Source organism: Coptis chinensis, chromosome 1 (genome assembly GCF_015680905.1).
Source record: "Coptis chinensis isolate HL-2020 chromosome 1, ASM1568090v1, whole genome shotgun sequence".
In the NCBI taxonomy this organism is placed as follows: Eukaryota; Viridiplantae; Streptophyta; class Magnoliopsida; order Ranunculales; family Ranunculaceae; genus Coptis; species Coptis chinensis.
The window spans coordinates 15,050,084-15,072,490 of NC_141456.1; the positions used below are offsets into that span (position 1 = coordinate 15,050,084).

A 22,407-nucleotide genomic window follows, 5' to 3' on the forward strand; every position below is an offset into this window, starting at 1 on the left:
GTGTTCTTGGAGCTTTTCCAACCCCCACAAACTCTCTACTACCACCATACCTCAACCCAACAACCCACAATACCACAAAACAGTTCAAACACGTAAAATAAATTCACAAACAAAAATTTTCAAGAACGCAAGTAATGGCGAAATAATTTTTTTTTTTTGAGAGGAGGAGGTTAGGGGCTCGCGCCTCCCTTCCCCCACCACCTAATGGTGTTGACAAGTAATACCAATCTACTAAGGTTTTAAACATTCATATAAAGGATACTCTTTGAAGAGAAAACAGAGCGTAAAACCAAATATGAAAACGAAATATGAAGTAGCAGTTTTTTTTATATTGGACGATTCCATTGTGTCCATAAACGGGGGAAAACCAAAAATAAACTACTCACCCTTCGTGTTATCGGCAACAGAAAAAAATATCGAAGAAAGAAGAGAGAACCAATCCCAGCTAGCTCGCTTAAAAATCCCCCGTTCTTCTCCGTTTTAAGTTTGTGTGTGTTTTGTGCGTGGTTTTTCCAGAAAAACAAGTTTCTCCGGAGACACCCTATATTCTCCTTAACTTCCAAATTACTAAGTATTCTTATATCCTAACTATGGAAACATTATTTCTATTAACAGTATCATATATATTATGTTCCTTAAGTTAATAACTTGTTTCCTTTTTATTTAAAGCTTACCAAAAATTAAAGATAAATTACCCCCATTCAAAATTCAAAATGCTAGTTTCCTATCTTATCATTATTCGAAATTTCTATTTAGTATTCCCTCCTTAACTATTTGGTATTCCACATGCTAGCACGTTGACCAGAAAATACAGTCAAATACAGAAAATATTAAATATTGGTACGCAGATAATGTAAATATAAAATAGGGGTCTTACATCAACCCATAAGGTTTACCAAATCAAGAAAATTAAGTTTCTCATTCACACTGAAAATCATACTTTTTCCAAAGTTCACATGGAGCCCAAAGACCGCTTCAAACCACATTAGAATTGCCAGCAAGTTCAATACTTGCTCATCCTTTGCATCAATGAAAATAAGAGTATCGTCTGCATATTGGAGTATAGGAATCAGAGAGCTAGAAGATGATGCACTGAAACCTGAAATCAAGTCCCTATCTTGAGCTCTCAAAACCATTCTAGTAAGAGCTTTAGCCACCAACACAAAGATGAGGGGAGATAGGGGATCCCCTTTCCGCAAGCCCTTTGAGCTAGTGAAAAAGCCCGCAGGACTTCCATTGACGAGCACCGAAAAGTGGGCTGTGGAGAGACAAGTCCTGATCCACCATCGCCATTTCGGCAAACCCATATCTCTCGAAAAGATAATTTACAAACGCCCAACTCACCTTTGTCAAAGGCTTTCACAAAATCCGGTTTGCAAAACCGGACCGACCAGGTCCACTTCTTCTTCTATAGTCTATCAATTCGTTTGCTACAAGAGCAACATCCTGAATTTGACGATTCTCTAGAGATGACCCTTGATACACACCCACTAAAAGATACATCACCAGTTTTAATTTGAGGGTTACAACTTTTGCCATAATCTTGTAAATCCTACCCAACAAACTAATAGGACGATAGTCTGATAACGAGGATGCACCATCTACCTTTGGGGCCAAGGTGATGTATGTCGTGTTATGCCGCCAATTGATGAAAGAATTATTTTGCAATTCCTTGACTGCTGCCATAATCTCATCTTTCATGAAGTACCAACATTTCTTATAAACAATCATAGGTAGACCATCAGGTCTTGACGGTCCGCCAATGAATCAAGCCTTCACTTCATCTTCTCCTAAGTCCTTCTCCATCCATGTTGACAAATCTGTGCCAATGGTAGAAAATTCAAGCCCATCAAGAGTAGGCCTTTCAATGTTTGTTTCTTTGTATAGGTTAGTGTAATAATCCACAATGTGCTCCTTTATCATATGCTGGTTCTTCACCCAACTCCCATCAATTTTTATCACATGAAGTTTTGTTATTGTGCAATTGTGTTGTCCATAACTATTCAATAAATTTTGGTACTGGTCTACGTTATCAAATATTTACATAGAAAAACAAATAGGAAAAGCCCATCTTTCTGGTAATGGTAGTCTTCTAATTTTATTTTTTCCATTTGTATGCATTTTTTACTCTAGAATAAAAATAAACACAAAACAAATATTGTGATGTATTTTGAAAGTATTATTAGACTCTATGTTGTTGGTATTTTATATTTTGAAGGTATAATTATATATTTGTATATTTTAATATAAAACCGATTAAATCCCGGATTAATTGGATATAAAACCGATTTTAACTGTTTAGGGTCCATCTTCAAAAACCATAAGTAGCAGTTGATGGATGGGCTAAATATTGGGCTGGGTTAGTGGATTGGGCTTTACTTCAGACAGCCCAAGTAGCTGACATTTCAGTCTCTCTGTGTCACTCAATTGCAAGCTTTCCAAAATTGAGGGGCAAAGAAACAAAGATGTCCAGGTTTCGATCCCTCTTACGAACAACAATTGATGCAACTAAAAAAGGTATTCTTAAGAAGCCCATCCTTGATTATTTATTTGATTTATTATAATGTTGGGTTGCTGTTCACATTTACATGTAGCTCTTACTTGGAATGTTGATGATTTAATGCCACCAAGTGAAAGATATATATTCAATTTTAATTCCAAGGAGGAGGTTAAAAGGTGGCATCTTTATTCTGATTCCGAGTACGGAGGTATTGTTTTAAATATACTGCCTCTGCCTATTGTTTAAGTCAAAGTTTTGTAATGTTTTATTTGTTTTCTTTTCAGGGTTGTCAACTGCGTCCTTGGAGATTGATGATACTGAGAGGGAACCAAGAGGTAATATAATTTTATAACTCAAGTGTTAGCTAAATTTAGTTTATAACTAATTTGTGTTCCACATGGGAAAACAAATGTTACGTTGTAGGGATCTTCTCTGGTAACCTTTCTATGGATGTAACTGAGGATTCGAAATGGAGAATAAACCGTAGCGGCTTTTGTGGAATGCGGTCCAAGAGGGTGAGCCTTATTGTTTCACTCACCTGATTCACATATAAATCTGGGTTTGATATATGGAATTAGAGTTCTGACTCCCGCTACATATGAGTCATGTAAACTGCTAAGCGATGGTAGACCTTCATTGTGGTCTTGACTTGAACGAGTGACCAAGCTGTCTTAGATTTCATTAAATGTTTACTGCAAATTTACATTAATATCTTCTATTTTCTATTTTCTATTTACGTAAATGTGTTTATAGGAAAGGTCCTACTTATTTTCCCACATGGGAGTTGCAAATAGAAACTGCATAGGGAAGAATAATGTCGATTGAGTTTACCCCTCCCTTATTTGAGGGCATGAAGTGGTGCATCAAATGTTGTTGCAGGTGTTTTAGATGGCATCGCTAAATAGATGTTGTATGCTGTATGCTGTATGCTGTATGCTGTATGCTGTATGCTCTATTGTTCTTTGGGTCTGTCACTCTATTATGTTGATTATGGAGTAGCATTTGGAATAGTACTATAATTTTCATCAGCCTCTCCATATATTTAAGTATGTATTATGGTACTATAATCATTACAAATGACAGATCTTCTTTCTTCTTTCGTGTGTATCTTATGTGCAGTTCGATGGCTTCATTGACTTGGATTCATATGATACAATAGCATTAAAGCTTAAAGGAGATGGAAGATGCTACATATCTACAGTGAGCTTCTTTTCTCGTCACAAGAATATTAAACAAATAAGAAATGCAAAAGAAAATTAGAAAAAAAAGAGGGAAAAGAAAATAACAAGTGTAGAAAGGATAAGTAAAGGAAAAGATGGTAAGTTCCAGATATCTCCACGGCCCTCTTTCTTCATGACTTAATAAAAAAAAAAATGAAAGGTAGATACGCAGTATAGAATGCGGAACTTGTAAGCTCTAAAATATTTGCACCTTTCATAAAATGCAGATATACACAGAGAATTGGGTAAATTCCCCGGGGCAGGAGGAAGACAATTCATGGCAAGCTTTTGTTTTTGTACCTAAAGACAACTGGTATATTACAAAGGCAAGCTCCAAACTTTGCTGATCAATGACTTGTTACATGCATTAAATTACTAACATCTTTGTAAATAGTTGCAAATTATAAGATGCCATCAGACATTATATCCTTACACTTTTGTTACGTGTTATCTATACTAAGTAACTAAGTAAGTAAGATATCATGAACTATGGTTTCTTTGGTGCTAAAATTAGCCATAGTCATTTAACACTCTTAGCCTTTCAGAGTTTTAGGTGACTATTTATTTTGTTACTAGACAGGAAACAATAAAGCTTGTCATCTCATAAGGTGTTTGTGAGAAAAGACAAGTTTGAAATTGACAACATCATCCTCTTCCACACTCAAGTTGACTTGGATGTGTTGGATGTGTAGGGTAGGGGGGAGAGTCCTATTTGGCTCATCTAGTGCAGGGGTAATACTAGTTAACCCTTTAATTAATGTCCATTATGAGTGAAGTAATGTGCTTCAATTTTTGTTTGCTGGCTGATACAAAAACTATCAGATTCCTCTCGAGCGATATTTACCAACGTGGAGAGGGAACGTTATAGATGCGAAGATGGAAATGAATCCGTCACGAATAGTTGGCATGTCTCTCTCTGTGAACGCCGGAGGTGGTTTTGCTGGTGCTAAATCTGGTCCTGGTGATTTTAAACTGGAAATGGATTGGATCAAAGCCTTGAGAGCACAGTAAGTTACTTGTTAGACTGTGTTAAGTTCTATTATCATAGTCCCTAACTACGTAGTTTTGGGGAATATAGCATGTCTTTGTTGTCTCACTGTAAATTCCAGTTAAACATGAAGCAACTTCATGGTATATTTCTTTTTAACAAAATTAGAATTTCATTTATAATATAGCATGGTATAATACTGACAGCTCATGCGCAAACTCCATTTTATAAGAAAACTTATTACCTCCCTGTGAATCTATTTGAATGCAGGCAATAATGTGGATTAGGTCTGGGCTCATAGATATTGTTTTGATAAGGCGGAGGCAACTCAATTCCGGGAAGCTGACAGTTGAATTAGACTTCCAAGTGGTTAGACATTTGGAGTGAAAAAATATGTACATTTGAACTGGAAAAGTTTCGTTTTCATCAGCTTCTTATTCAAAAAAGAACCATGTAACAGTTTTTGCAACCTTTCTGACATTGGGGACTCTCGCAAAGTATTAGCCATATTTATTGGAGATTTTACTCCTCAATCTTTAGAAATAATATACCAGGTAAGATTACTGAAGTTCTTGCACTTAAGTTTTTGTGTTATCTATAACGGTTGTTGGACACGAAATAGGTCAATCTCCCACGTCTGCCATACATTGCCAAGGCTGCATAAATGGGCGTTGACTTGCAGAAAGACATGCCTTGTTGAGGTAGTTAACATCACTAATTTCATAATCTTCATCAACGTCAAAAACTGTCAGAGGGGGGAGTTGAATTTTGTTTTTGGATGACAAGAAAAGATTTAGTAGGGAGCAAGATGTCATAATTTGTTTCATCTGCTGTAAGAAGCCATCCGTGGGGTAAACCCTTGCAGTATCTGTTGTGCGCAATTGGGAACTGCAGATCCTTTGCTTCGACTGACTGTATAAACTTGGGGTCTGGTAATAGAGAAGGAATGGAGGTGGTATCAGGTGCTTAAACTTGTGATTTTCAATATAAACAGATCACCGGACATGCTGCATCCTGAACGTCTCCAGCCAGTCGACATCTTTATTCTCCATAGCTCCTGACCTACTCAAGACTTAGTACATAAATAAATAAGGTAATACAAGCAGAAGTAAAGCTAGCACTAGTAATACGAATCTCAAATAAAAGCACCCAAACGGTGGAAACTGGAGCAACAGGCCAACATACCAACAGAGGATATATAATCAGTGAACTTGAAGAAACCATGCAACACTGCGTTTTGAATTTGTTGACGAGGAGGAGAATGTGATAACTTGCTTCTGCGGCGTGGAGATGTGGAGCTCAACCTCCGCATGCAATGTTCTCCCGTGTCCCGTGGTTTCAGATTTTCAGAAATCTGAATGCTGAATTTATAGTACAGAATGCCACAAATATCACTCTGCTGAAAATCTGAAATATATATGAAACAGTGTGCTGATTTTTCAGCTTTGTAGTGTCAGCTACTCAGCTTATCAGTATCTGCCATTACTAGTTCAAAGTTCAAACTACGCGTATGTACACCACCCTTTGTTGAATTCTCTATTTTGTGAACAGAGAACATCTGAATTTTTCCTTGGGCGAAAAGTAGTTCTTATTGCAATTTTGCCTAAATAAAACTTTTGAAAGAAGAAACCATGACGGATAAAATATCCAATTCTTCACTTTAGCTAGAGTATAAAACTACTAAAGAATTCAGTATATAAACACATGATGTTGAATTAAACTAATAAGAAATCTTCCAAATACAACTTGTTCTCCGCCGGGTGTGGAGATGAAAAGGTGTTTCCATTGTCATAGCCTGTGCTATATTGATGGCTCGATCCACATGGCACGCGGATGGATCAACTCAAATTCCTTCATTGAGTATTGAAGTTCAGTACTACCATCTTCCAAGTTGAAGACTCCCATGTCATGTGGTTCAGGATCACCCGGTTTTCGATAAGGATATGCTTCCAAGTAGTCGTTTGTAAAGTAGATACGGTTTGGCTTGCATTCAGGAAAATCTGAAGCCAAGAGAGTCACCGTTGAATTATTACCAAGAAACAGCGTACGTCCGTCTAAGCTCTTTACCTCAACCCACTCACCGCTAATGGGATCTAGCTTGAAGACTTCGAATACAACAGTGAAGAAAGCTGGCCCATCTTTCTTCCAATCGCGTTTCCTTACAATTTGCAACAGGTCCCCAGACAGTTCGGCGATGTACTTTCTATGACCAGCACTACTTCTAGGTGGTGTTGGTGAGACTACTGATACCTTGGGGAAAATATAATGATTTAGATCAAATGCAAAAACTGTTCCCACGTGGTCTAGAGCATAAAACTGGTCATTACAATACAGAACATTCAGAATCCCCTGGTATTTGGGATCTAGGGAAGTCCATACTTGGTCACCAGGCTTAAAATAGGCCAATCTTCTATAAAAACTATAAACAGCTATGACTGCGTAATTGGGATTCAATGCCGGGTTTGCAGATAGAAACGCCTTGCAAACGTAGTGAACATCCCTAATTTTATCACCTTCCGCTACTTCAAAAGTTGTCAGAGGGGGGAGTTGGATTTCATTGCCAACTGACAAAAAAGGATTAAACAGAGAGACTTCAAAGTTTGGCGCCCAGTAACCAACCATCCATGGCTGGAGCTGTAGCAGTACCTATCATGGGGAATTCGCAGCTGGAATTTGCTCACACGTTTCTCAGACAGACTGTAAAAGCTACGCTTATCATTGTTATGTTTAGCAGGCAGCATTAGCAAAGGAAGTTGACGGGGTATGATGTGCTTAAACTTGTGATTTTCAATATAAACAGATCTCCAAAACAAACACACGACGCCAAACCGAATGTAGTCCTTGATGTCAACAAGCTTCTCGGCGATGAGAAGTAGAATATGGCTTGGAAGGTCAATCCAGTTAACCTCGTTATGCTCCATGGTCTTTCTGAGGAATTTGATTGGGTTTCTTTTAATTTCATGTTTAGATATAGAGAGTTCAGTTAATAAAGCCCGTGAGGGATATTAGTTGTAGAGCTGTAGTCAATCTATACTCCTTAAGGTTTGAGTAAACTTAGGGACGTATGGCATATTGACAGAGCAGTTTTGATCAGTATCAAACTGTCAAAAACAAAGTATGATCTTAACGTGTTCTGATGTAAACACAATAACAAAGTATGATCTTAAAATGTTCTGAGGTAAACACTTAAACGGTTTCCTACGACGTTGCACTACCTCTTCTACAGCCCTTGTCTTGAGACTTGAGACATGGTCGAAAATATGCCAATTTGCATGGAGTCAAACCATTGTCTTCCAAGTTCCAACCAACCGAGAAACCAAATCAACCCATTACTTTTTTCGGACTAAACACAAGTCCGAGGAGAAATATCACATTTAAAAGAACAGCAATTCTGGTTTCAGTTTGGCACTGGCAGCAAGTTCGAAGCATATATATCTTTGAATTTGATTTTTAGGGAAACAAAACATACCAAAGTTCTAACAAATTCCAGTCAGAACTTCTTATGAGTTTGTTCTATCAAATCAGGCCTGCTCAATCTGCAGATTTCTTTTTCTTCCGAAACCCGGAAACTCTAACCATCACAAGACAATTATAACTGTTGAAAATGTGTTTCTCAGGTTCCTTACAACAAACCACATCGTGTCCTTTAATATAAAAAAACAAGCAAACAAGCAAACAACAATACTAATCATAATAAAAATACTTGTCCTTAAATTGCATAATGTAACTAAAAATAAGTCATAAGTGTCTGTGCTTCAGAAGAAGTTCCATCTATAGTTCAGAAATGCTAAGCATATGAGTATATTAGTTTTAGACCACCTCAAAGACGGCGAAGGAATAACATAAATCAGAAGGAAGAGAAACCTACTATTCTGCGTAATTTCTCATAAGATACCCAGAACACGAACTGCCAAGGACCAAGTCTTGCCCATGTAGGGAAGAAACCCTTCCACAACGCCCTCAAACCTTCATATCTGATTGTCTTCACCAGACAGTCATAAGAGTTCCTATAAGTAACTTCTTGGCCTGAAGCCTGATTCATCATTCTTGTTTTCACCACATCAGCAGGACAACTCAAAGCAGTTGCTGATAGACCGGACATTATAGATGCTAAGGTATGAGCATAAACATTATCATCACAAACATGGTTTTGAACAACAAAACGCTTTGCTTGATCATAGCAAGCTAGTTCCCCCATGTTTACCAAAAATGCTCTCTGGACATTAGGAAGAACCCCTTGCCAAAGGCCCACAAGACCTTCTACTCTCACAATCTTTTTTAAAGCATCAAATGGTCCAGTGTACCTGGGACGGAAACCTTTGCTAACCAGGCGACCATCCGCTTGCATCCTCACCTTTACCAGATCAGCAGGGCTCGCCACAACCTATATCTTGAGGGAAAGAATTTTTTTTAGTAAAAGTGCATATCAGGTGGGTCGGGGAATTACATTCACAGAATGATTTAGATGAAATGAGGATTTTCTGGGATAACAGCAGGAAAAAAGGATGAATCACTAATATTAATAATATACGATAAGCTCAGAAACATTAGAATTGGAACTAGTAATGCTTAATTTATTTTTATTTTTGTCATTTTTCTAAATGTAATGCTTAAAATTAATTTTAACAGAAACAAGATATAGCCACACAATAAAGTATATGGAGTAAAGGGGTCTCCAGTGATAGGAATCAATCATCTTTCTAGTATGATGCTCATGTATAAGTTTAACATCTGGTGCTTCCACCAAGTGGTGGTGTAAGTGTAATAGTAGGCGGATTGTCAATTATTCTAGGTGGACTTAAATGGCAGCACACGACCTCCCACTGCAAGCATCTTTCTAAATGTCATTATCTTTTATTCTTTTATATCCATGTTTCAAAACAACATGAAACAAATGAATATCTAAAACATAACATTCAAGAGTTTGTAAACAGATCAAATGAATATATATATATAAACTTTACCTGGGCAATAACACCAGAAGTTCCACCAATAAAAGCTTTACCCAAAACAGAATCATTTCCCACATAATTATTTCTCAAATACTCGTACCCAACTATTCTTATAGGAGTATAAAACATATGACGTAGAACAGCAGGAGATAAGCCCATGTAAAGACCAAAGAGGCCATCTGTTTTAACAATCTCTGAAGCAACTCGAAATGCATTGGTTGGACCACGAGTTGATGATGATTCACCGTGGAGTTGGAGTCTTGTTTTCGTTATGTCTAGTGGGAATGTTGTCGATTCTGCTAACATTGCGGATACTGATGTTAGTAAGATTTTTGTTCTTGTTTTTTCATTTTTCTTTGCTGTACTTGTTTTCATGGCGGAAACTCACACGACTCTCGCTAATGTACTCCCGGGAGTAGACTAGTTATTGGTCTTTTTGTTGCCGCGGAATTTCGAAATGTATATTTCGGAACATGCCGTTTATCTAACCAAATGTTCAACCTAATTGAACTGCCAGATAAATAGTAACTTTGAAGTACCTGAACCAACTCATTTCTCACAATACCCCATGTATATAAGGGTTGCCTTCTTTAAGTGATATTCTTAACCCCTATTTAGTATGGTATTGATTATTCAATATTCGTAAAGTTTTATTTATATGCCCGTTTTACCTAAAAATATTTAGTTATAATAGTCTATCGTCTCACCCCACTTCCCACTACACAACCCGAACCCGAATACAAGACGTGTGATTTCTTTTACTCAGGTGAGATCCATATCTTTATATTAATCAGTGATATTTCATTTATTTAAAAAAAAAAATTATCTATTATTTTAAAGCCGAAATTTGTTGTTGTAATCAATGTGTTGTTGAGTAATTGTCTGAAACTGTTGAAGATTTTTAATATTCAGTTAAAATTTAATCCTATAGAGAAGTAATAAAGATTGGCTCTAAACTTGGATATTATTAGGTTATATGGCATATTCAGAGTCAGTTAAGTTGGAAAAAGAGCAGACAGAGAATGTTACAGCACCAAGAAAACCTCGTATTCTGCTAGCAGCTAGTGGAAGTGTAGCTGCTATTAAGTTTGGGAATTTGTGCCATAGTTTTTCTGAATGGGCACAAGTTAAAGCCGTTGCCACGTCGTCTTCTCTACATTTCATTGACAAAACATCTCTTCCTAGGGATGTTGTTCTTTACACTGATGAGGATGAATGGTCCAGTTGGAAGAAAATTGGAGATAGTGTGATTCATATTGAGCTTCGTAAATGGGCTGATGTCATGGTCATTGCACCGCTTTCTGCAAATACTCTTGGCAAGGTACTGTCTCTCTGACATAGTAGATGGCAAGGTTAAATGGTAATGGAAACTGCTGAAGCTAGGTGGGGGAGGATATAGAAATGTTAGATTGGTTTGATTGATAACAATGCACTAGTGACAATAACTTCCGTTGGAATCACGACATCTAATTGGATGAAAAGACTGTCTTTTAAAATTGTGAATTGTGTAGATATAAGAACCTTAAGGTCTTTGTAGTCTGATTAAATATCAATCTTTCGTTAGTTCAACTCTAATGATTTTGGATTGTAAGGTGATGTAATACGTATTCCTACCTAATGTCTAGATTTTGTTTTTATCTTATGTACATGTGATTTGTTGATTTTGAGATTTGATAATGAAGTCATAGAATCAACTATAAGAGGAATCTGGAAGATGGTGTTGTTTGATAGAACAATAGGTGTTACAGTGGCAAGTTAGAAGTTTCGTAGAGTGTACAGAATTACTGATTTCAGTTTCACCTTCGAGGAGTTGATTGTTGAACTCTGAAACGACATCACCTGGAATATTATTGAAAATGAAGGGAGGCAAAAAGGAGTGTGATTCTTAATGGTAGTACCAAGCTATAAACTGAACTGGATAAGTTGAAGTAACTTTCACAATAACAAAGAAGATAAAAAGGAAAATAAAGGATAATGAAGATGTTACATTTCTTTTGAAGTTTATTTCTCCAGTGGCCTTTGCATTATATAAATGATCTTCTTGCTCGAGCTTCCTTTAGGTTTCTTTCTGACTTTGTCTTTGATATTGTGTTCTCATCTAGATTGCTGGGGGATTGTGTGATAACCTTCTGACATGCATTGTTCGAGCATGGGACTTTGATAAGCCACTCTTCGTTGCCCCTGCTATGAACACGTTTATGTGGAGCAATCCTTTTACTGCACGACATCTTGATTCAATTAGTGGACTAGGTATTACTCTAATACCTCCCATCACAAAGACATTGGCTTGTGGAGACTATGGAAATGGTGCAATGGCTGAACCGTCTCAAATCTTCTCTACCGTGATGCTTTCAATCAAGTCTCCAGCCCAGTTTGTTGGTAATGGGAACGGTCTTTAGTAGCCTAATAATTAGTAATGTAGTATCACTTGTTGGCCTTGTGGCAGCATAATCACAAATGATTTTAGTGTTCTATACTTACAAGAGCTGTTGTGTATTGGCTTTAAACATAGCAAAAGTTGCATTACAGATTTCATTCTCGGGCTCCAATTCCCTGTTTCATTTCTCAATGTAACGTTAATATGTTTTAAAACATTGTCGTATTTATTCTTGAGACTCCAATTATCTTGTTATTTGAATTTGACTACATTAGACAATAAGACACCCTAAAAAGGGATTTACAGTTTGAAGTAATGACTGTTCTGGGGAGACAGATGAGCATGGAGATCATTTTCAGGTCCTTCCAAAAATATTTAGTTATAATAGTCTATTATCTCACTATTTATTGTTTATTTTAGTTATAATGGTCTATCCTCTTACTATTCATTGTTTATACTGTTAGTATTAGAACAATATTAATCAAACTTCTAATCCAGATTCAAAATCCAATTCAGAATATAACCAATTCAGATGGTAACAAATTTTCGGTGAAACCTACACATGTCTACAATTTAAAACAAATGTAAATATTTAGTACTTCATATCCAACTTAATAACTGATTGGTTGAAAAGTTTTAACAGTTTTGATTCTTTTTCTTTTTTCTTTCTCACTTAGATACTATTGGTGTTTTTCATCAAATCAACAAAACATTACCTGGTAACACACTAAACCACTTAATAGAAGCAACCTAAAATTCCCGCTCAAGTCTCACTGAAAACACAGTAAGCAGTTAGGGTTTCCAATGTCTACAGAAGCAGCAACATCAAATTACCACAACTTAAATATCCTAGACTCCATAAGCACCGAATCAATTCAAGACATATTAACCAGCTGGAGCGGTTTCTGTACCACCACTGAATCATTACTAAAAGACAAAGGTGACCTTTCAGTCGGGTCCGATTTCATTTCTCATGTCCACGTCCTCATTCAACACCGTCTCACTTCTCTCGTTCAAGACCACTTCTTCAAATCACTCCAGGTAGCTTTTACACACTCTTGTTTTCAAGTTATAACTTTTTGCTGACGTCATGTTTTTCTTCTAGGAGACGTTTCAGAAAAATGGAGCCACGATATTTTGGCGGCATTTTGATACGTATACTGATATTTCAGTTTCCGGTTTGAATGTGAGCAACTGTTGTTTCGGTTATGGTGTTTTTATGTTTGTACTAAGTGTAATTGTTCTTGTTACATATACAGGAAGTGTTGTGTGAAGCGTTGGAAGTGATATGTTTGGAGAAACAGTATCAGGAAAAGTGTTTGTTAATGCTGGTACATGCTTTACAGTCGTATAATGAAAGCGTCACGGAGGGGAAATGTGAAAGGGTTGGTTTGTTTACTAGGTACCGGTTGATGGTGTCTTCGGTTCTTATGACTACTCTTCCTCACCATTTCTCTGGTGTGTTACTTTATTGGATTAATGTGTTGCCATTGCTTGTGTCTTATAAGCTATTATAGTACTTCTGTTTTAATGCTGATGAGCTGATATTGTTTTGAGATGTTATGCATTCTGTTCCACCATAGAATTATATATAGATAGGTTACATATGTTATTAGAACTTATTTTCAAATGACTAGGTCCTTCCAGAAGTCGTGAGAGTGTTACCAGATAATAGCTAAGTTACACTGACACAGATACATGTGTCCGTATCCAAGCAGATACAAAGTGTCCAACACGGCAAACTACCAAAGGTTGAGGTACATCTTTTATAATATGTGTGTGTGCCGCCGGATACGTTGACACATGTCCGACACAGATTATTTTAAATTATCGCACTATGGCCTGTCCATGTAAGATTGGATAATAAATGTATCCATTTGTAGTGGAAATGAAGTCATGCTTCCTAGCTCCTACTATGTCCTTTCTGTTATGCGCCACTTCACTAGTACCATATCCCCGATACCTATTATGTTGCTCAATAAGATTTAGTCCACTGGTCACGTCATCCATCTACTTTTTTTTTCTTCTAGTTCTTGTTCTTTTTCTCTTTTCCATTATTAGAATTCTAATCATGAGTTTTATTCTTGTTTACCATATTTTTGTAGACATGCTCCGCTTTTATTTTAAGGAGAGGTTGGAAGAGCTAAGTAGTATGATGTCTGGAAGTTATGAAGATGTTAATGAATATCAAGCTAGGGATGGAATGGATATTGATGAAAGCTATCATGGAAGAAAACTTTCAGAGAACAATAAGTTAGTGAAAAACATTGGTAAAGTCGTTCGTGATCTTAGAAGTCTTGGGTTTACATCTATGACCGAGGATGCCTATGCTTCTGCTATATTTGTTCTTTTGAGGGTATGAGTTTCTTTACAGAGTGGATGTCTCTTACGCTCTTCTTTTCAAGCATACCTTTTATTGGTGTTTCCTAGTAGATGAATTTAAAACCCAAATTATTTCATGTAATGTAAGTCTGGTATATTATCCATTATGATAGCTGTATACAATGAGTTGTTCTTACTAATGTCTCGCTTTTGCAACAGTTCTTTTAACATCTTTACTTTGTGGCAGACTGAAGTTCACGAATTGGCTGGTGATGATTACAGGAGTTCGGTTTTGGAGTCCATAAAAGAGTGGATTCAGGTAAACATTTGGTTTCTGTTGAAATAAGGGTAGCTTGTTCATGGTTTCATGTGATCAAAATTTATTATTGATGTTAAATGCAAATAGCGTCAGCTGTCTTGTACATTTGGGTGATGATACCAGAGGTCTGGGGTTCGAACCCCGCTACACACTATTGTGCGTTGGTTGCTGTGTATAATTAAATTATGTGTGGTTTACGTGCATATTATTAATTTTGTAATTAAATGAATAAATTGATATCTGTTTTCTCATTATGCATGTTATACAACTGTGTATCTTACCACAGGAGACATCATTACATCATACATGTTTGATTCTACCTTTTATTTCACTTTGTTGTATGATATGCAATAAAAATTAATGGAGAGTTTCTTTTTGAAAGTATTGGAGAAAGACATGGACAAACATAGCCCACAGCATGAAGTACACACACTGATCTCAGTAAGTCTATAGATTGACACGTCTGTCAGTCTGTGCATCGTTTCTATATGTTGATAATTGTTGTTTTAAAAGGATGAATGAAAAGGCAGCAGCAAAAATCCCTCTTGGCAATTGATTGCACACAAGGAGTTTATAAATGGATTCACCATGGAGATCTTCCTCCTTAAACAGAAGTCCATTTAGGGATCTTTATTCCTTTTAATGTCGCATTAGAGTATTAGACAGAAGCACTTGAACTTCAGAGTTTCTTTTTCCTTGTTCTAAAAATCGAAGTATGGCACACACACACACATATATATACAGTCCTTCTCTAAAAAGTAGCTACTTAAGTTAACTTAAAATAAGTACGTAGGTAAAACTTCACCTAGAAAATGAATTCAACTCCAATGTTTTGTGGATATGATATACTCACTATAAAAATCATCTCTATAAAATTTCAGCTAATTTGGAAACCTCCAACATTGGCAAAAAATTATAGCAAAAACTCGACATTTCTCGACCGTTAGATTTCTTTTTAAAGATTACAACAATTTTTATCTATGTTGGAGGTATCCAAATGAGCTGAAATTTTGTAGAGATGATCTTTATGGTGAGTGCATCATAACCACAAAAAATTTGAATTCATTTTATAGGTGAAATTTTACTTGCATACTTATTTTAAGTTAACTTAAGTAGTTACTTTTTAGAGAATGACTATATATATATATATATATTCTAATGTTTTGTCCATGCTGAAATTTCTTGGGTACTTATCCTATATAGGCTCAATGGCCAATGTTGATTTCGAAATACATATTTTCTTAGCCTAGAGACTCTTGTTGGCTTGAAGTAATTGAATTTGTATCAACTATATCTAATGATGAAAATATAAGTTGACACGGATGATCCTTGTAATGTGGCCTCCTTGTTGCACAATAGGAACTTGTTTTGATCACTTGAAGTAGTAGGAGGATAAACTTAAGAATGGAGATAACAGTCTTTTGAAAATCTGAGGAAGGTAAATAAGACCCTATATCAATCATAGTATTGAGAAGGATTGAGGGTATATTCATTCACAGAGGAACGACCCTGGAACCTTCCAGATTGAACCACTGCAATATGCTCATTCAGTCGGTTCTTTGTTGTTGGGATGAATCTTTGGTTACCCAAGACATTAAATTTGCATCAAACCGTACAAGTAGTCTCATTTAGTTTTATCTGCGTTTAACTTGTAAAAAGTCGTACTTTATAATGATCTGTGAGAACCATGTGAACAAGCGCAATGCTATGATGCTGGTTATTGCATCTTGTTTTGAATTGCAACACAAAGTGATGCTTGAAAATGCTTTCTAATACTTGTGCTTCTATAGGCTGTTCCCCTCCAGTTCTTATACGCACTTCTAGCCTATCTTGGTGAATCAGTCAGCTATGATAGCCCTTCATCTGGTCTCAAATCACCATTGGCTTCACGCCCCTCTTCATTCTATCCTGGGATGGATGCTCCCTCTGAAGGACTTGTGAGATGGAAATTGCGCCTTGAATATTTTGCTTATGAAACATTGCAAGATCTAAGAATAGGCAAGCTCTTTGAGATAATTGTCGACTATCCTGACAGGTAAAGTTTCCTTGTGAATAAAATTGTTAGAATCTGTTACTTTCAGAAATCAGAATTTAATGTGCATCTTCATGGGAATAATCAACTTGTGAAAGTTATATGCAAAATCATTTCTTGTTTTTTCTTTCCCTAGCAATCTTGTAATGAACTACCCTACTGAGAAGGTGATTCCCCTTTGTTATTGCCCAAGGGGGTTATTGTTGGAAAGTCACCTAGCCCAGTAGGGTGAAAGTTGCGCCAGGAGTCCAGGAGTTTAGTCCTACATGTGATAGGAACATCCAAGACTTCATAAGTGATTGACCAGAGAGTTGAGGCCTTTTGAGGAAAACCCCACACCCATAATGAGATTTGGGACCTTTAGGTAGCTAAGTGGGGATAATGTTGACGAGTTGTATGGAATGGGTTGTTACAAAACAACATCCCCTTGGAGCCAACAATATAGTTCATTGTTGTAAATAAAGCATGAAAGTTTTCGTTCTGAACCTTTCCACTTCTTTATATGTATCTATCTATGTATATAATTTTTTTTTTGAGAAGCGCATATCAAAAAATGCTTGCACGTGAACACTATGACTCTTGCAGTTCTCCTGCTATTCAAGATCTAAAGCAGTGTCTTGAATATACTGGGCAACATTCAAAGCTTGTTGATTCATTCATATCTTCTCTGCGTTATCGTTTGCTAACTGCTGGTGCCTCAACCAATGACATACTGCATCAATACGTTTCAACTATCAAAGCACTCAGGATTATAGACCCAACAGGTGTTTTCCTTGAAGCAGTAGGCGAACCAGTAAGGGATTATCTGAAAGGGAGAAAAGACACTATAAAATGCATTGTTACCATGCTTACTGATGGACCAGGTGGAAGTCCCAATGGACCTGGAAACACTGGGGATAGCCTTCTTGAAGAGTTAAATAGAGATGAGGAAAACCAAGAGAATTCTGGTTGTGATGATGATTTTAATTCTGACGACAAGCAAGCATGGATAAATGCTGAACGGTATGTACATATATTTCAAATATTTATTTGATCAATAAATTAAATTAATGTCAGTCACGAGCTTTCAGTAGTGTGCCTAGTGGAGTTCAGATATATATTTCTTGCTTAAAGGAAAATATTTCTTTACTTGGTGCTGTCATTTTTGCAGCTGGGAACCTGATCCTGTAGAGGCTGACCCATTGAAGGGTAGCAGGAATAGAAGGAAAATTGACATACTTGGGATGATTGTTGGCATAATTGGCTCAAAGGATCAGCTCGTTAATGAATATCGTGTTATGCTTGCAGAAAAGCTTCTCAACAAATCTGATTATGACATCGACTCTGAGATACGCACTTTAGAACTCCTCAAGGTAGCGTACTGAACTATTGGCACTACATCTGTTGACCCTTTTATTATTATTATTATTATAATAATAATAATAATTATTATTGTTTGCTCTGCTTGGTGATGCTGCTGTCTTAACTGGGCATGCTGTTTGCAGTAATCAGTTTGGACTCTTTACATCTGTTGTTTTATTTCGGCAGACATTTATGTTTGATGCATGTATTTCTTCTATCACCTTTCAGATACACTTTGGAGAGAGCAGTATGCAGAGGTGTGAAATCATGCTTAATGATCTCATTAATTCCAAAAGGATAAATACCAATATAAAAGTATCAATTGCTCATCCATCTCAGAGAGGTACTTCTTCTATACATATCTATGTGTGCATGCAGATGCTTGTGCAGTTGTGCCTGCAAACTTTTCTAAAAGTCTTCTATAGCAGGTTTCAACAGTCTTACTTGATTTATGCATTTTTCAGGTGCGGATGAAGGGGAGACTGGAGTTTCTCTAGATCTTCTTGATGCTACAATCATTTCTTCCAATTTTTGGCCACCCATACAGGTAATAAGAACAATATTGGCACCGGTAGTTCATGATAAAAATATAATAAAAGTCTCGAAATTGTTAATACGGGACAGAGGGTAGTGAAACTTTCTGAAAATATGAATGGATTTTAGCTGTCTCAACAATGGACATCTTTATGTTCATTTTTTTGGCCACTAATACAAGTTCAAGGGATTTGGCTTTCAGGGAAAAGTAAAGAGTGATTGGTTACCAATTACAACTCTGCTACAATGTGATGAAATCAAAAGATAGCATAGGCCTATTGTCTAGGTTCACTCCTAGTGCCTCGCTCCTGCCTAGGTAGCACCAACGCCTTTAACTGTGTAGATAACTGATACCATGTATTCCAGAATATTCGCTACTTTATTATTGTGCAATCAATCATAAATGTCACTTTTTATAGGCCAAAGTCCTAAACCAACATAAACGCTACTACCCATAATAAACTGACCTAAACTACTAAACTCTGATACTTGGAATTTCCAAAAAGTTCTCGGAGAAGAATGTTTTATTGGAAAAGGAGAAATTTATTCTTCATAATTGATGATACTATGATATTGGCTTTCAATTTTTTCTTTGAGAGAACGTATTTTAAATAGGAACTTTTTTCCCTAATCCCTGAAGTTCCATTTTACCTGGTGAAGGTGGGAATCGAACCCAAGACATTGTACCCTACCTTCCAAGGCTTGATCGCTATAAATGTCATCTGAGTGAACTCAAGTTGGCTGTGGTACCATCGAGTTTCAATAAATTTTCCCAAAGTGATATTTCTTTAGGCTTTTAATATCAATTCAAAGCTTCATATTAGGCTTTTTGTAAATGTCTGGAGAAATTTTCTTGTTGCTTTTCCAATCTAAATATAAAGAGATGTTTCTTACAATGACTTGGAAATGCAGGATGAGTCAGTCAACATACCCGAGGCTATGGATCAATTGCTTTCTGATTATGCGAAAAGATACAATGAAATTAAGACTCCGCGCAAGTTGTTGTGGAAGAAAAACCTCGGTACAGTCAAGGTGATACACTTGCAAAACGTGATGGCATCACACGGTGTCTGCTTTTATACAATAGCTATTATACTGTGTGGTCAAGATTCCTCTCCGATATGGTTGGTTATGGCCAAATTCCCAGAAAGTCGCCTTCTGTTTGCTTGACCATAATTATTGCAATTTATTCTGTTTCAGTTGGAGTTAGAGCTCGGAGATCGAGCAGTGGAGTTTACAGTTGCTCCAGTGCACGCAGCTATCATAATGCAATTTCAAGATCAAGCAGGGTAGGTTGAAAGGGATATGTCACCATTCTGACCACATGAATGCCAATCCATTAGGTTATGACTATGTCTTCCTTTTCTAATTTCAGTTGGAGCTCAAAGGACCTTGCAGCTGCCATTGGTGTTCCCTTAGATGTGCTAAATCGGAGGATAAACTTCTGGATAAGTAAAGTATGCTATAGAATTTTTTGATTGGTAAAAGGAGATCTGAGATATATTTTTATTTGCTTGTCATAATCGGTTGACATAGTATTATGTTTTCCTTGGTACAATAAATTTTGGGAGAGACCATAACTTAGGAACATTACACTTTCATTTGCATAATTGTTGTATTTCATTTAATCAGACAGATATAGGTGGTTCATTTGTCTTCTAGTTTCATTTGGCAGACTTTAGAACACGCTCACAAAGGTCATAACTTAGCTGCCACTCTTGTTATATAAGATACTTAAGTTGTCTATTGTATTCATATATCTGCGGTGTTACCAGGGTGTTATTGTGGAATCAGTTGGTACAGAAGCTGATAACCACATATTTTCCCTTGTGGATGGTATGGTTGATAGTCGGAATGGTGTTACCAATTCTCCCTTTGAAGACCTAGCAGCTGATGAGGAGGGAGAGACATCTGTTGCGTCTCTTGAGGAGCAACTAAGGAAAGAGATGACGGTGTATGAGGTTTGTATTGCCTTCCCTCTTTTGTTGCTTCATGTCATGAACGTCAACAAGACCTTACCCAAATGTTTAGGTTTGGTTGAATGAACATGCTCCTATGTTTAGCTATCATAAGGCATGTCTAGCAGCATCCTTTGATTGGGCTCCTTGTTGTCTAATTAGATTAGTGTCATGTCAACTGCTTGCTAATTCTGCATCGTTTTGGAAATTTCTAATGACCTTTGTGAAAACTCCACTAGTTGTTATGATTGACCAAATATGTTTTGATTGCACAAGGAATCTTTTCATGGTAAACTCATTTTAGTGGAAAATCTTCATGACATATATAGAAGCATACAAGAGAACTTTTCACCACCTTCAAGAGCTTTCATGGAGAATTCTCCAATATAACTTCCCCCATCCCCTTTATCTGTCATTTCCCCATGAATTTAGAAGTCCGTGCAGTGGGCAGAAGAAGTTCAAATGTCAAAACTCAAGACTACATCAGACTGGAAGTCATAGTTTGTGGCAATTTCTCGGTGCAATGAGAAGTCTGTGAACTTTGTGCAAGCAACCATTTTATATCAATATATTCAGTGTTAACTAAAAGTTGGTTCGTTCGCAGAAATTTATCATGGGGATGCTCACTAATTTTGGAAGCATGTCACTGGAGAAAATTCACAATACCCTTAAGGTAAAATGACGCTTTCATTATTGTTAGTGTAAGGAAGTTACGTTGACCATTACTAACTAGAAGCAGTGTTTTATCGCAGATGTTCTGTTCAGCAGATCCTGCATATGACAAGTCACTCCAACAACTTCAAAGCTTCTTGTCCGGTCCTGTATCAGAAGAGAAGTTGGAGATTAGAGATGGAATGTACTATCTGAGAAAGTAGCAAAAGATGTGTAGGTGATAATTGCTCATATAAGGAGCGACCACTCAGAAATGGATCTAGTTAGTTCTTCTATACTGCAAGAGATGCTTGATTTTAAGTAATTCTATACCGATGTGCCAGTCATGTCTTTTTCCAATATGTTTTCTTTTAGCTCATCCTGATCAGACATGCTTTTCCATGTATGACAGGATTAAGTTGACCTACTGGCATCAATGTACTCACCATCATCCATCCAATCATTAGTGACTACGATAGAGATAATCTTCTTTGGCAATTGTAAGTTCCTTTAATCCTACTGCTTTTGGATTTCTGGAACCGTATAATTTGGCTGAGTTGCATTGAAATACTGTGTGATGCTATGAAGAACAAATCTGAGGCAGTTTTCAGCGGGTACTTCTACTGTATTCCTTGAATATTGCAGAAAGTGAGGTATTTATATGAACATATTTACTTTCAAGTTTCAACACATCTCCGGGAAGGGTCATGAATCCGGAGGGCATCTTTAACATATAAACGACTGGCCTGTACTATTTGTAATCATTGTAAATGATGTTGGTGTATCCAAGGGAATGTTCTCTGTGTGTGTTAGCTGTACTAGAAGACATGAAGTTTATGATGTGGGAAATGGTGTATATGATCCAAAAATTATTTATCAGTTTCAATTTTTGTCCATTTAGTTCTTTAAAGCTTTGCCACGGATGTTCTTCACTGCACACCTTCATTCTCCAGCTCGGTCTCATGCTCTGAAAATAAAGTAGCATCCGGTGGTTGTATCTATGTACTACTCTTCAGATTAAGAGGGAAAAAAAATCCGATGCTGATGAGCCTAGAAGTCAAAGTTATACTCAAAGCAACTGTTGTGGTGATCGCATCCAATGCCTAGTGTGGTGGCGCATGGAGCACGTCTCCACTGATTTATGCTGACTGTTTCTCAGGCTACATGTTAATAAAAATGATACTTCCCTTGCAATATACGTATCAAAGATTCA

General features: G+C 36.8%; 5 protein-coding genes across 10 annotated transcripts; 3 read left to right on the forward strand and 2 right to left on the reverse strand.

Moving 5' to 3' along the window:
• Window positions 1–2,358: 2,358 nt before the first annotated feature.
• LOC147522411 (putative complex I intermediate-associated protein 30) lies at window positions 2,359–5,285 on the forward strand. 2 transcript variants are annotated; one of them, XM_086593327.1, is made up of 8 exons: window positions 2,359–2,517; window positions 2,595–2,708; window positions 2,785–2,835; window positions 2,924–3,015; window positions 3,620–3,700; window positions 3,948–4,046; window positions 4,543–4,727; window positions 4,979–5,285. In XM_086593327.1, exons 1-8 carry the CDS (start codon window positions 2,466–2,468, stop codon window positions 4,983–4,985), a joined length of 681 nt encoding a protein of 226 aa, XP_086449453.1. In that variant the 5' UTR covers window positions 2,359–2,465; the 3' UTR covers window positions 4,986–5,285. The 2 variants fall into 2 exon arrangements, with proteins under 2 accessions (XP_086449453.1, XP_086449460.1); XM_086593334.1 differs by lacking the exon at window positions 4,979–5,285 and having other exon boundaries at window positions 2,370–2,517; window positions 4,543–4,731.
• A 1,223-nt stretch (window positions 5,286–6,508) lies between these two features.
• LOC147522412 (putative F-box protein At5g55150) lies at window positions 6,509–7,330 on the reverse strand. The gene has a single exon (XM_086567711.1). The coding sequence runs from the start codon at window positions 7,328–7,330 to the stop codon at window positions 6,509–6,511; it is 822 nt and encodes a 273-aa protein (XP_086423837.1).
• Window positions 7,331–8,378: 1,048 nt separating this feature from the next.
• LOC147522413 (mitochondrial uncoupling protein 3-like) lies at window positions 8,379–10,163 on the reverse strand. The gene is made up of 2 exons (XM_086593309.1): window positions 9,673–10,163; window positions 8,379–9,092 (listed from the first exon to the last, which is right to left on the reverse strand). The coding sequence occupies exons 1-2, from the start codon at window positions 10,033–10,035 to the stop codon at window positions 8,556–8,558; spliced, it is 900 nt and encodes a 299-aa protein (XP_086449435.1). The 5' UTR covers window positions 10,036–10,163; the 3' UTR covers window positions 8,379–8,555.
• Window positions 10,164–10,549: 386 nt separating this feature from the next.
• On the forward strand, window positions 10,550–12,281 carry LOC147522414 (phosphopantothenoylcysteine decarboxylase HAL3a-like). The gene is made up of 2 exons (XM_086593338.1): window positions 10,550–10,981; window positions 11,763–12,281. Exons 1-2 carry the CDS (start codon window positions 10,637–10,639, stop codon window positions 12,057–12,059), a joined length of 642 nt encoding a protein of 213 aa, XP_086449464.1. The 5' UTR covers window positions 10,550–10,636; the 3' UTR covers window positions 12,060–12,281.
• A 397-nt stretch (window positions 12,282–12,678) lies between these two features.
• APC2 (anaphase-promoting complex/cyclosome 2) lies at window positions 12,679–22,080 on the forward strand. Of its 5 annotated transcripts, XR_015213033.1 has the most exons (18): window positions 12,679–13,078; window positions 13,143–13,223; window positions 13,297–13,495; window positions 14,143–14,393; window positions 14,607–14,678; window positions 16,469–16,713; window positions 17,296–17,712; window positions 17,861–18,062; window positions 18,280–18,394; window positions 18,516–18,598; window positions 19,498–19,617; window positions 19,786–19,874; window positions 19,961–20,042; window positions 20,218–20,282; window positions 20,361–20,546; window positions 21,148–21,216; window positions 21,296–21,515; window positions 21,607–22,080. XR_015213033.1 is itself a non-coding variant. In XM_086593298.1 (17 exons), exons 1-16 carry the CDS (start codon window positions 12,842–12,844, stop codon window positions 21,416–21,418), a joined length of 2,571 nt encoding a protein of 856 aa, XP_086449424.1. In that variant the 5' UTR covers window positions 12,679–12,841; the 3' UTR covers window positions 21,419–21,428; window positions 21,607–22,080. The 5 variants fall into 5 exon arrangements, 1 of the variants encoding a protein (XP_086449424.1); XR_015213030.1 differs by lacking the exon at window positions 20,218–20,282; XR_015213031.1 differs by lacking the exon at window positions 20,218–20,282 and having other exon boundaries at window positions 21,296–21,477.
• Window positions 22,081–22,407: the final 327 nt, after the last annotated feature.